This window comes from Temnothorax longispinosus, chromosome 7, assembly GCF_030848805.1.
Source record: "Temnothorax longispinosus isolate EJ_2023e chromosome 7, Tlon_JGU_v1, whole genome shotgun sequence".
Taxonomy (NCBI): domain Eukaryota; kingdom Metazoa; phylum Arthropoda; class Insecta; order Hymenoptera; family Formicidae; genus Temnothorax; species Temnothorax longispinosus.
In genome coordinates, this window is record NC_092364.1 from 22,308,700 (window position 1) to 22,322,876 (window position 14,177).

General features: G+C 40.6%; 1 protein-coding gene across 5 annotated transcripts; it reads left to right on the forward strand.

Moving 5' to 3' along the window:
- The first annotated feature begins 916 nt into the window (after window positions 1-916).
- Window positions 917-12,383, forward strand: LOC139816878 (uncharacterized). 5 transcript variants are annotated; one of them, XM_071784680.1, is made up of 7 exons: window positions 1,863-1,877; window positions 4,577-4,833; window positions 5,638-5,788; window positions 5,869-5,959; window positions 6,095-6,198; window positions 6,287-6,672; window positions 6,881-12,383. In XM_071784680.1, the coding sequence occupies exons 3-7, from the start codon at window positions 5,674-5,676 to the stop codon at window positions 10,388-10,390; spliced, it is 4,206 nt and encodes a 1,401-aa protein (XP_071640781.1). In that variant the 5' UTR covers window positions 1,863-1,877; window positions 4,577-4,833; window positions 5,638-5,673; the 3' UTR covers window positions 10,391-12,383. The 5 variants fall into 5 exon arrangements, with proteins under 5 accessions (XP_071640778.1, XP_071640779.1, XP_071640781.1 ...); XM_071784677.1 differs by lacking the exons at window positions 1,863-1,877; window positions 4,577-4,833 and adding an exon at window positions 917-1,281; XM_071784678.1 differs by lacking the exons at window positions 1,863-1,877; window positions 4,577-4,833 and adding an exon at window positions 917-1,277.
- Window positions 12,384-14,177: the final 1,794 nt, after the last annotated feature.

Genomic DNA, 14,177 nt, shown 5'->3' on the forward strand with positions numbered 1-14,177 from the left:
TGCCACCGTAAGCGGCGAGAGGGGCAATTCAACGTCGCTGTGTTAGTGCGAGGTACAACATACGTATGTACTATCCGGTCAAAGAGAGAGGAGCAGGGAGAAGGAAGGGCAAGCGAGGAGGTACAACTAGAGGTAGTGGGAGAAAAATGAAGGGGGAACGAGCGAGCACCCGCACGCCGCACGACGACGAGGGATGACGAGAAGAGGAGAGGAGAGAGAGAATAAGAAGAGAGAGAATAAGAGGAGAGAGAGAGAGAGAGAGAGAGAGAGAGAGAGAGAGAGAGACGAGCAAACGAACCGGCGGCACTCGGTAGAATCGGTAGAGAATGTAGAGATAGAGAGCTGGTCGCGTCGGACGCGAGGGTCGCGAAGAAGGACAAGAGAGACGAGCGAGAGAAGAGAGCCATAGCAAGAGAGCGAGCGCGAGCGGACGAATGGATGGGTAGGATAGGGGGAGAGCGGATCAGAAGGGTCGGAAAGGATGGGGGAAAGAGGGGAAAAGGGCATCTCCCGCTCCGCTCCACTCCACTCCCATTTAGTCCGGTATGAGACGCCGTCGGTGGAACGTACTGTTGCGCGCGCTCCTTCCTCAGTTCTCGCCTGTCGTCGTCGCGCGTTGAGTTGAGAGCAGTTGAGAGAGTTCGTGTTCGTGGCTGCGGGTCGTGCCGTTAGTTGGCAAGCGCGCCGCGCGGCGCTGCCCATCGGCAGCCGTAACTTCGTGACCGCCCTGTGTCCTGCGTCAGCCGCAATTTCCTCATATTCGAGAAACCGCTCTAGTCAGCGTCTCTCGTCGTCATTTCCAAGACGGTCGCCTCGCGACGCCGACGACGCGCGAACCGGCGCGAACATGGGACATTGGCCGGATCGCGGTCGGTTGGCTCGAGAATGACGCGCTCGGCGAACGGCGAGATCGCGCCGCACCACGCGACATCATAGGCTGGCCACCCTGCACAAAGAGAGACCGCTAAAGGGGGTGGGGGGAACGAGAGGGACAAAGAGAAAGAGAGAGAGAGAAAGAAACAGAGAGAGAGAGAGAGAGAAAACGTAGGAAGAGCCCGAGAAGCCGAGACATCGTTTCTGACCGTCGCGTCGACTGTAGCGCTTCGTACGTACGTTGTGGAGTTGTCGACATCATTGTGTCGCACGAAACGAAAAACGCGTCGCCGTTGATCCACGCGAGCGCGCGTAGATTCACCCGTGCGCTGGGAGCACGTAGCGTTCTTCCTTGCCTCCGCTGCCTCCGCTGGTATTAGGCTCACATTCTCGCGTGCTCGCACGTAAGTAAGTATGTATATCGATACACCCTGGACTCACGCGCGTCACATACATGTACACGTACACGTGCACGCGCACACAAAGTCACAAAGCAGAGTCGTAGCCTGCACTCACACATGCGCGATGCGCCGCCGGTTGACGGTGCAATCGCACAATACAGAGAGAGCATTTGCGTTTGTGCCGGGACTGCCGGGAGATGGAGCAACGGGACGGGCAGACGGACGGAGTACGGATCACAGACCGGACGAACGTACGAACGGTGTTCTCTTGGTCTGTTTTCTGTTGTATCCCGCGTATTCTCCTTTCTCTCTGTATCTCTTTCCTTCTCCCTTCTCTCTTCTCTCTTTTCTCTTTTTTCACGCATACACACACACACACACACACACACACACACACACGCGCGCGCATCCCAGCTTCTCCTCCACCGGCCGGCGGCCACCCTTCTCTTTCCGGCGCATATCCTCGTATTTACGCATTTTCTCATTCCGCCTCTCGTTCTCGTTGCCTCGTCTTGGACGAAATCGCACGAGATTCACTCGTCGCGGTCGCGGGTCGCGGTTCGGTAGACAACCCTGGAACCTGGACTGGAATAAGCATCGCTGGTATGATGCGTTATTATTAATGCGTAATTGACCATCAGGTCCATCACGTCATCAGAGACGTGATCAGATATAACTTGCATTTTCTAATACTTAATTCTAATTCGATAGAAAAGTACTCGATAAGAATTCCCAAAAAATTTCCCCAAGTTGGATGTATTCAGCGAATACATTTCTATTATTAATGCGAGTAAAATAGCAAACTTGATTAAGATTCTAGATCCAGTAAACAGGTTTTAGAAACTTTGCTTAACATTCTGCCCCTTATGGGATTATCAGTTGTACGCGAATAACTGCAGAAAGTAAAGTAAAAGCTAATTTCTTATTTCGAGGATATAATAGATATTAATAAATGAATTATTTTCGTGTGAAAATGTTTCATTGTGATTTCTTATAATTCAGACAACAAAATAGCTCTTGAGGAACCATAAGATTTGTATTTTCCAAAAATAAAGCAATTTTAGGGAACATTTTTAAAATTACTTTGTATTAGCCAAGTTTAAGAGTTGTAAGAAAACTTGCAGATAAATTGTTGAATGTTTAAACAAAAATAAAATTACCTCAAGGTCATCGTAGTTTATCATAAAATCCTTATTTCAAAATCTTAGGAGGCAATTTATATAGAAAAAATTTTAAACACGTTTGTATACGTTTGTATCCGCAAGAATACGACTCGCTCGTCTCTATGTCGACGAGCAACTTGCTTAATTACAGTTACTTGATTGCTGTATCTGTCATGTCTTATTATTAATATCTGCAATTCTGCAGTACAAACAAAACTCACGGTATCCATTCGATGGATGCTTGATCTATTAAACCACGTCACGAAGACGATCCTCAAATATATTCGATCGATCTCTCGTTTACGATCACGAATTGTTGCTATGGGAAAATCTTTTCTTCCCGTCGTTAATAAAGGAAAGTTACACACACACACACACACACACACACAAATTGCTCCCCTCGACGTCCGTTTTTCGTGGCCTCTGTCTCTTTGGTGTCGCTAGGTGATTGCGAACGTTGGTTTGGCTTCTAGGATAAGGAGGGTCGTCGGACGCCCCATACTTTTCGCAAATGTTAGTACCACGGGCCGCCTAATGCCAAGACGATGCTTCACGAGCGATTTGTGATCCTTTCTTCTAACGCGCGAATTAAACGAATTAAAACTGAGAATTGCTCATTACGTTGCATTTCTTTACGCGAATCTCATTGCTTTCTCTCGTCTAATTCGCCTAAACTAATTCTGAACATTGTCACGTAGCGATGATAAAAATAATAAAATATCGTTGAAAATATCAAGATGAAATGTTTAGTCCGATAAGAAACAAGAATTCGATATGGGAAAGCTATTAAAAAATAAAGACGAAGCCGCGGGGTTCGTCGCATCAATAGAATTCGTCATTCATTAATTGATTAGTATTATAGGGCAGTGTCACGCGACAGGACAGATAGAAAGAAGGAAAAAAAATGCCTCGTTACTTTGAGCATTATCCAATGCTTTGAGAAGAACACAAAGGCCGCCTTCAGCGTTCGCTTTTGCGTTCGTTTTTTTTTGTGCGGCGTAACGCGTTGTGGAGATGACACGGAGATGCGGGAGCGGGAGATGCTCCTAGCACGCGCTAATTTCCGAAGCACGTGTGTGTCTTTTCCCTTCGTTTATCGCGTTACGCGTTACGCGGACGTGGCGAATTTCGAGATGATTCTTTTACCGAGAATTACGTGTAGCTTAGTTTTATTACAAGGAGCTGAAATGCTGTGGCGTCGATGGAACTGTACTATGTCGCAACTGTAATATACTTGGACAATTTTCACTCGCAATCGTTTTCCAAATCCAGAATATCCAGAATGATGTTTATCAGTATCATTTTTAAATGTATCCAGATATGTTTTATGATACTCGACGTGATCACAAAATTTAAAATATAATATCGCTATCGAAAATATAAAGATTATAACGTACAACGAATAAGAGATGGTAAAAGATGCGATAGATTCTTTAATCCTCGAACTGTGCCTCTCGGCTTTAACAATGTTTATAAAAGTAATTTATGTGTAAAGATAATCGCGTGTCATATCTCTCTCGCTCTCTCTCTTTTACCATTTACAAAATTTCTCACGGATTACGGGATTAATCTATGCGAAAACTAAAAACATTCTCTGTGCTTTATTATTTGTATTATGCATTGCCTATTATGACATGTTATTAATATTATCTGAGATATTACTTGAGATGTATATATATTCAGTTTCGGAGTCAGTCTGCGCTTTCGCATTCCCGCGTTTCGTTTGCCGTGGTGAGAATTTTGCTCGTCTTCTCTTGGAGCAGTTCGGTATAAATAGACGTAGTATCGTACTAGACATCGCGCAGAACGCGATATATACCCAAGACACTCTTCGGGAGCACGGTAATTCGGGTAATTCGATTAATTAACGATAAAACGACTGGGATAAAACGTCGTCGTATAAAGATAAATCGATGATCGGACGAATTATTCCATTCCTTGCCGAAAATCCCGAAGAACTCGTGCCTTTTTCTTGCGATGCTATTTACATGCCTTGATCTCTCTTTAGTCCCGTAAACGTAAAACATAAACCATACGCATCCTCCGATCATAGTTATCTGCGATAGCAGATGCAATTTACTTTTACAATTAGACTAACAATAATAAGTCAGTTATTTTCATAAATGGAAACGGGAAAAGGATGGAGATATGGGACGCGACGCTACAAGCTACAACAAAAAGACGCGTCTCGATGTAATGTAAATGGCGGAATCTGTTCTCTTTGGCGACGCACGATACACGACACACGTGTTCGCGTTTACGCGATGACGCGCGTGTTGCTCGTCAGCACTCGTCAGTACGACGGTACGCAACTTTCAACTTGTATGCCATTGAAAGAGAAGAAAGAGAAAGATCGAAATTCTTGGCGTAACCAACGAATGTTATGCGATAACTAGGTGAGTCGAGCTTATCGTCGGGCCGCAAAATACCGCGATATTCGATCAATACCGTCAGGTATATTCGACGGGCGTACACACAGACGCACGCAAATGTACACCGCGATGCAAGGGACGTTTGGCGGTTTAACCGCGCCGTCGGCGTCGGGCCGTCGAGCGCCGTGAGCGGAAAAAGCATGGAAAGGACGATTTTAAACAGAGACGGGAATAGGGAATAGGGAACACGCGTACCTACCCGTATAGTGCCGCGTACCGTGTATACAGGCGGGCTTGAGCGGGGGGGATTGGTGATGCCGAGCAACAACGGGGACAACGGGATTAGTATAGCAATAGCTACCTGAGCCACCTGAGAAATGAGAAACCTTTGGAAAATTTAGCTAGGCACATAATGATGTATCAAAACCTGAGTTGCGAATACAGCTGTTGCAGGGAAGATTTCCAACATTTTCGGAGCACCGAGAAAATATTCCGACACGAATGCCAACGAAAGAGACCATGTTTCTCATCGTTTTCAGTTGATGCGATATTACAATGCTGTATTTTATCCATCTTTCAAAAAAATATTATATGCAATGTATAATATTGATTTATGTAGTTTCGTACGTTATTTATTTAATAATATATTCGACTTTTTCTTCTTACGTGTAATCAGTAATTGTGACGGACGAAAAATCCTTTGCGCAAGTTATACCTTTTATTGACGCTATCGATGTACACATTATTTTCCTGTAACATGAAAGTCTAGCTAGAATTAAGAAATTGCGTATATTTATATATTTTAAATAATTGCGTTTATCTTTACAGATTTTATGTTTTACGATTCATTTGTACGAGGAAGAAATGGCTGGTATCGGCAAAAGGACACTCTTATGTGATATTAATCCACATCTAATGTGTCTACTATGCCGGGGCTACCTTATAGATGCCACAACCGTAGTAGAGTGTTTACACTCCTGTAAGTAAAATCGAGATTTGCTCAGAATTTTTCTATTTGATCAACGGCGATGATTAATATGCTATATTTTGTTCATTCAGTTTGTAGAAGTTGCATCTTGAAGTATCTCAGTACTGCAGCACACTGTCCATCGTGCAAACATGCGATCAACAAGGCGAAGCCGAATATCAAGTACGATCATAGTTTTTTGATCATTTGTACGGCAACTTACGTTATTTATTTGTACTTTTATTATATAGTAATAATAATAATGGACGATTAAATTATTATATTTGAATGTTATTTAAGACCACGATCTCTTTGCAGAGCTGACAAGACGTTACAAGAGATCGTATATAAATTGGTACCCGGGTTATACCACAAGGAAATGCTGAAAAGGAGAGAATTTTACAAGAAGCATCCCGAACATGGTAATTGGTCAATTCGTTTCAAGGCGGTTTACGCTTAGATTGTAAACGACATTCTAAATATATTAAATCTTGATTTTTAAATAATTAGCCAACTCGGCAACGCCGGAGCAACGCGGCGAGGATGTAAGCGGACGTTTAATATTTAATCCAGAGGATCAAGTGAGTTTGAGTTTGGAGTATTTACCGCCGGGAGCAGATCCGTTGACTATATTGAGTACCAGCGACATGGATACAAACAACTCGAACAATGCCAACAGTAATAACGATAATAACGGTAATTGCAACGGTAATATTGATAGCAGAAGGTATCTAAAGTGTCCGGCTCTAGTAAGTGTGGCACACCTGAAGAAATTTATAGCGATGAAATACAGCGTTGACGTAACGAGATATACCATCGAGATTTGTCATCGACGCGCGACACTTCCCGAAAATTGGACTCTCATGGACGTCGCTTATATCTATGCGTGGAAAAGGGTTCGTATCATCTCATTAATTTGTTATTCAGATATCTATCTTTTCGATTTTCGCGAAATAATTAGTAGATTAAATTTGGTCAATGTTGACAACAAGCATTATAAACTAGATTATATTCTTGTAGCACGTGTCTGTTATAACTATATTGTTCTATAATTAATATTTTTTTATACATATAAAATAATTTTTCTACTTAAATTTCTCGCAGATTGCACCGATGAGGTTTTTCTATCGAGTGGCACAAGAGGAACAAAGACTCGAAGCACCGTTGCATCAAAGACCATCGACTCCGGGACTCGGAGCTCGGGACTGCTTGCCACCGAAGGAGGCGCATAACGACAGCAATCTAGAGAGTAAATCCGTTAACCATTTGGAAACTTCTAGATTAGAGATTAAACCTGCGAGCGACAATGTTGAGGCGACAGTATCGGCAAAAGATTTAAACAAGATTGCCAATGACGGGATAATATCGCCCGTGAATCGCAAGCAAATGACAATAATCGAGAAAGACGAAGCAGACGAAACGACGGTGTCAAGGACGACTACGTCCGCAACGTCGTCGACGTTAACGACAAACGTCACAAGAACGCTAACCACAACAACGAATGCATCTCTCCCATCAGGAACAAACACGTCCCTTTCGACGACATGTAACGATTCGAACAAGCAGATAAAGAGTCCAATTAAGATACTGAAGAATCCGGACGGAAGATACGAGGTAATGAAAAGTCCGCCCACTGCTGCCGTAACAGACGTCAAGAGCCCTACGAGTCCTAATCCCGAATTTAGTGTCGTGAATTCTAATGGTGTAAAGATAACGTTGAAGCAGTGTTCGCCACCGCAGAATAGTAGCGCGAAAAAACCAAAAGTCATCAGCAATATTCTGTTGCGTTGCGGCCAAATGGAGAAAAACACGGCGCAGCCGTCGAGTGCGTTAATGATCCAGCAAATACAACAGCAACAGGACAAGGACAAACTTACCACGACTAGTCCGACATTGCCGAATAAACAAGAAAAACAACGGCGTAAAGTAACCTTCGTGGATCGATCTTCAACACCTGAGAAAACCTCTCCCACTACCAGCGTTACAATGCCAAAAACCGTATTGAAAAAACCGGCGGAGCAGCAGGACAAGAAACAATTTCTACAGGGTTTTCAATTGACCGCTAGAGAACCATCAATGGACGATAGCAAGCTGAAATCTCCCGTTCGAGACATTAACGTTGCGATGAGCACCGTTAAATCTTTTCAAAAAAATAATGCGATACCGAAGATGGAAGAATCTTCTAAGAGAGACTCTGACGAAGTCAAGAAGAAGAATAACATTGAAAACACCGGCTCGAACGCGAATAATAATACCACCACGACAAATATAATTACAAAACGCGTTTCTGGAATACCTGCCAACTCACGAACATACACACACAAAACCGACGACGCAGATGGACACGCGGGTAATTCAGGAACGAGTCCAAACAGCATGAACATCGCGAGCAGCAACCATGCTGCCAAAGCAGATGTGTACACCTTCTCCAGCGATCCGCCAATTGTTCCAGCTGGAGCAGTTAAGAGGAAGTGTCCTCCGGGTGTACCGATTGCTGATCTCAAGCGTCGAAAAACATCACAGGTTGTGCAGAGACAAGAAATTAACAAGAAACAAAATTCCTCATATAATTCTGCTGTTAATAAACTATCGCGTACTTCTTCCACAGAGCATGTAGTTCCTATAAGTTCCAGAGCGATCAATACGGTAGGAGATTACGATGCCGGGTCGAGCCGCGTGTCCAACGTGAATAATACTAAAGCATCGACTGGTCCATTGCTTTCGAACGACACTAGAGATTTGCTGGGCTATAACTACGGTTTGAATATTCCGGCGAGTTTGAGCATAACACTGACCTCGCCTAAATCTCCAGGATCTTCCGGACAATTCGTCGAACCTAACGACTCCAACGACAATAGTCGGAAGGCCGTGTTGGGCAAAGTAAACCCCAATATCACGCTGAACGACCGTTCAGTCGATCCACGCGTGTGGAAAGCTCTGAAGACTGGACAAATCAAAATGCCAACTACTCCGTCGAAAGCTAAATCAACGGCAACAGCAGCGCCGGTGACAAAGCAGACGATGTCCACGGTGATGACCGATCGGGGTGAGACAGCGAATCAACAACGTACGACGACATTAGCTGCCAAACGGAAAAAAGAACACGAATCATCTAGGGATATTCTGGACTTGAGCGGAGGCAATAGAAAGATGGACATACATCCTCTGAGAATTCCACAGCCGGTGCCGAAACTTAATAAAACTAATAAAGTTACAGCAGGTAGAGATAGTATGCAACCGGGAGGTATCTCCGACCAAGGTCAAGTAGTGACGCTCATGGGTGGTCATAGATATTACCGAGCACCACCGGGCTCTCTGACACCCGCCGCTCATCGCGTCAACGATTGCCCGTTACCACCATCGCCATCGCCATCGCGTACACCTGTCTATGCACCGTCTTTCGGTAGCATCAACCGATCAAGCTCGGATTTCTCAAATATCTTCCCGAGCCTACCTATCTACGCTCTTCAACAGGCGCCGAATCTTCAGCAGTTTCAGCAGATGGATACAGCACGGTTGAGATTACCACCGCGATCTGCTACAGAAAGTGGAACAATATCCGCGATTGGAAGCGGTGACAACACTAATTCCAATATTAGTAGCATACCGGGGAAAAGTCACCTGGCCGCACAGTGTGCACCCATTAAGCCCGCGAGATCTTCCGTGGCACCTTTAGCGGTTCCTATTAACAAGCAACAACCCATCGAAAAATCCACAAACAGTATCAACCGAACAGTCCCGGTTGACCCGACCAAGTCTCTAGCTCTTCGTAACAACGAAACCACGGATGAAACTTGTCATGTCCAAAAGAGATTCTCCTTGAGTGTCGAAAGCACAAATAATAGGTTCTTGTCGCGAAACGAATGCGTGAAGAATAATGATCGAGTCACCAATGAAACAATTAGAGATTTGAATGCCGAGTCCAGGAACGAAACGATCAATACTGATAATTCGGTGCAACAGCAGCTGCAGGAGCAACTACATCGCGAAGCAATGAGTCCTAATATCGTATCGTCAACGGCTTCACCGTCACCGCCTCCAGGTGGCAATGGTGGTATAAACGTGAGGAATGAAGATAGTGCTAACAACAGTGATACTAATATCAACAGTAATGATTCGAACGAAAGTAACACCGTGACGCCTGGTCAGACAAAGAGCATCAGCTCTGAGGTGATGTGCAGCAAATCGCCAGATAGTCCGGATTCCAGTTCGATCACAGTAGAGAATTCGGGGACGACGAGCAAGGGCTCAACCTTAACGGATCGGGAAATGCCGATGGACGTCCAGACGTCGCCGGACACGGCAAAAGCCTCGGAATCGACTGTGAATCCAGACGACAACCCCGTCGACGATTCGACCGCTACTAACGACAAGAATAAGATTGCCAACAACAAATCGGAAGCAAGTGAAATCGCGAAACAATTGATGCAAAAAAGTTTGCTAGCAGTTTTTCCTTCAACTGAATGGGCGAACAATCCCATAGCCGCTGCACATCTGGGAAACTTTCTCAAAAGTTTGAACTGTCCGATAAAGAGCGAGGGATTCACCAAAGGTTCCAAAGCAGAGAAAGTCGATCAGAAAACCACCGATAATGACGATAATAAGAATCGGTAATGACACCTTCGCGAAAGTGAGAGATTTTCCAAGACAATTTCGAGCGATCGTAACAAATTTACGAAATTTCAAGAACGATACGTTTAACGTGATATTTAACATCTACGTGACAACTCGACACAGAATTTTATAATTTGACGAGAGTTTTCAGTTTCTTTTATCTTGATTGATTGATTGTAGATTGTAGGCCGGAGATTTCACTGAATCGTATCTAGTTATCTCGTTGTAATACGCAGAAAACATTAATGAGAAAAATATATGGCAAGCCGAGCACAGATAAACTCTGAGACACTGCCATACAAATCGAAAGATGCATAAAATTATTTTTAACTGACAATGAGATGTACACAGTTATACTACAATTCACGCAGTGCAAGGGGAGAATCTTATGATGAGATAAAAGCATTACGTTATACGATATACGTATATTATAGAATAGATAGTGTAAAGAGCGCAGTAGACCGAGAATCTTATTTTTTCAAATTTTTTAAAAATAATCTCACACATTGAAATAATCTATATAAAATAATCTATACAGACTACCACACATTACTAGTCCAAAAACTTTTAATATTCCGGAAAAAAAGAACCTGTTACTTTAATCTGAGTTTTCTTCTTTCTGTTGCATATACATACCAAACAAAAAAAAGAAACAGTTTTTGCAATCAATTATATATAACTGATTAATTGAAATGGCTTATCCAGCAAATGAGCTTTATTTTATATCTTTTATATTTTAAGAGCCAATACTGCAAATATTGGCTACTAAAGTTGGATCCTCTAAAACGATTGGCTCAATAATTACCTGATTAATAATATATACAGTCGAATCTCTGTATTCTTAACATGTCGGGACCAAACTTCCTATTCTTAACACTTTCTCTCGGATCTTACTTTAATATGCATGTGCAAAGAATTAAATTGTTGGGTCTTTTACTCTATATATGATTACATGTATGGTTACATATGAATACAGGTAACAAATATGAAATAATAAAAGAAAACAATGCAGAAAGAGATACTAAGAATACGGAGATATTAGGAATGTGGAGATTCGACTGTAACAGAGGCGGTTGATTATAGTTTACAGCTGTATGGAAAAGTAACAAAGAGCCAAAGACTCCGCACCTTCTTTAATATAAATTCAAAATCATCTACACGATACACGTCACACAATTTTCCTAATAAAACTTACTAGTTCATATCAAGTGCTAGAAAATTGAAAATTTCAAGCATTTTTGATCTTCCATTTTATACTTAGCATTATCACATTCTAATTAGAATGTAGATTTGAATCCGAGGAGCAGACATTTAAAAGTAAACATGACTATTGCAAAATTCAAGAAATATTTATAAAACTACAATTTTTTAAACAACGACGCCTTTTATATTATTCTTATATACCGTATATAAAGAAAATTTATAAAAAATGAATATTCACAGAATTTTTTCATAAAATTGCAAATTGTTAACAAAAAATTATATTTTAATGTATTAAGCTTTTATTATCTTATCTACCGATAGCTATATATTTTATTATATATTATAATGTATGTCGCACTAAACCAGATATGAAGATTATAACATGATGCGAGTACAGTTCCATATACATATATATATACACAGATCTGAACAATATTCTTGGAAAACGAAGAATCTTACAGTCTAAGTGCTATTGTTAGTATTTTTATTTTTTATGTTACGTTTTATGTATTAGTAACATGCGTAATATCAATACGTTGTATATCGATAATTGTTGCATACGTTATGCGATTGCGCGCAATGCGTTTGTATTATATTAATTATTGTATTATTTTGGGATTGTATATATTTATAATTATTATAATATAGCAAGAGAGCGTGGGACAAAGTTCTTGCCTCGAAATTCCTGTTACTTTATAAATCGAAAGTTGATTGAGTGCATTTCCTGTGTTTAAGTATTAATTTTGAAGAAAAAGTAAGATCGTGTAATAAAAATGAATATAAAAAGAAATACGTCATTCACATATTGCATTATACTGCACCTGGAACATACAACAATGAACATCTGTGTTGTGAGCCGTGTTGTCATTACGTACCTATACTTATTGTAAATTTTTCTTTCGATTTTTACCCAAAACAGAAATGTGGCTTTTTATTTCTCGTTGTAGACATTTTATCGTGTATTAATTTATACAATTCTTGTGTCGCATCTGTTTTGAAATAAATTTTCCTTTAACTTAAAGTATTTTATTTTATCTTCCTCGAATCTTTATAAGTATAACAGTTATTTAAATATAGTCCATTATAAATTTAATAAATTGTCTATGCGTTTATTTTATTAAATTTTTTATTACAAATAGATCTGTAGGTAGGTAAACTCAGTTCTTATTGCATACATACATATACCAAATGTATTGAATGATAATAATGGTATCGAATATAAGGTGAAATATGAAAGGAAAGCTAAAACGCGTTTTAGCTTTTCCAGCAATATTTAACTGTCAAAAGCAACAATTTAAAACTAGAACTTACAATGTGGATCTGATTGAATTGAAGACTTTATACCAATCACAGACGAATATTAGCCTCAAGGGTCGCACAGTTGTGTTTTTTGAACGCAACTACATTGGGCGCGTTCAGCAGACACAACAATTGCACAACAGATTTTCATGGGCAGTGAAATGCAGCAGGCAGCAGCGAGCAGCAGTTTAGTAATTTCCTAGAAATGTTTGGCTCACTTCCGGTGCAAATTTTTGCTACTCGTGAAATTGGTCCTATACAGCCAATACTGAAGCTCGAATTTCGAGCAAAAAAAATTTGCGCCGGAAGTGAGCCAAACATTTCTAGGAAATTACTAAACTGCTGCTCACTGTTGCTGAAAACTTGAGATTCAATTCAACTTTACTTTTTTTTTTAATAAGAACTATGTGGCCATTCGAAATTTTTATGTTGTTAAATCTATTTATAAATTCACAAAATTAATCTGATTTAAAGGGCAATTAATTTTGTGTCCGATACATTATATAAATCGATCGTTGTTCGTTTTTTCTATCTTTCTTGAAAAATCACGGAAAAATCGCGGATCTTGTCACATAAAAAATTTCTAAAGAATATATAAGAGTAATTTTACAAGATTTGTCTTTAATATCAATCATAATATATTTTTTACTTGTAAATCAGATATCATTTACTTCATCGATATCGTTTTACTCTAAATAAGTGTGAATCTCTAATAGTTTTGGCGCTTATATGTGAAATAAGTAGAATAAGTATCTTTTAAAGCAATGGAATTAAAGATCTGTCCAGACCGTCCAGACTTGCAAAAAGTATAATGCAAAAGTATATTCAAAAGACTCAATCAATCACCAACGTGAAGAATATGGAAAATGTGGAGAATAATAATAATAAAATGTGTATAGATTCGAGGAAGATAAAAAAGTTAAAGGAAAATTTATTTCAAAACAGATGCGCACAAGAATTGTATAAATTAATACACGATAAAATGTCTACAACGAGAAATAAAAAGCCACATTTCTGTTTTGGGTAAAAATCGAAAGAAAAATTTACAATAAGTATAGGTACGTAATGACAACACGGCTCACAACACAGATGTTCATTGTTGTATGTTCCAGGTGCAGTATATGCACGTATTCATTTTTATTATACGATCTTACTTTTTCTTCAAAATTTATAATACTTAAACACAGGAAATGCACTCAATCAACTTTCGATTTATTAAGTATAACAGGAATTTCGAGGCAAGAACTTGTCCCGCACGCGTCGTTCACGATCGCGACAAGAAGCG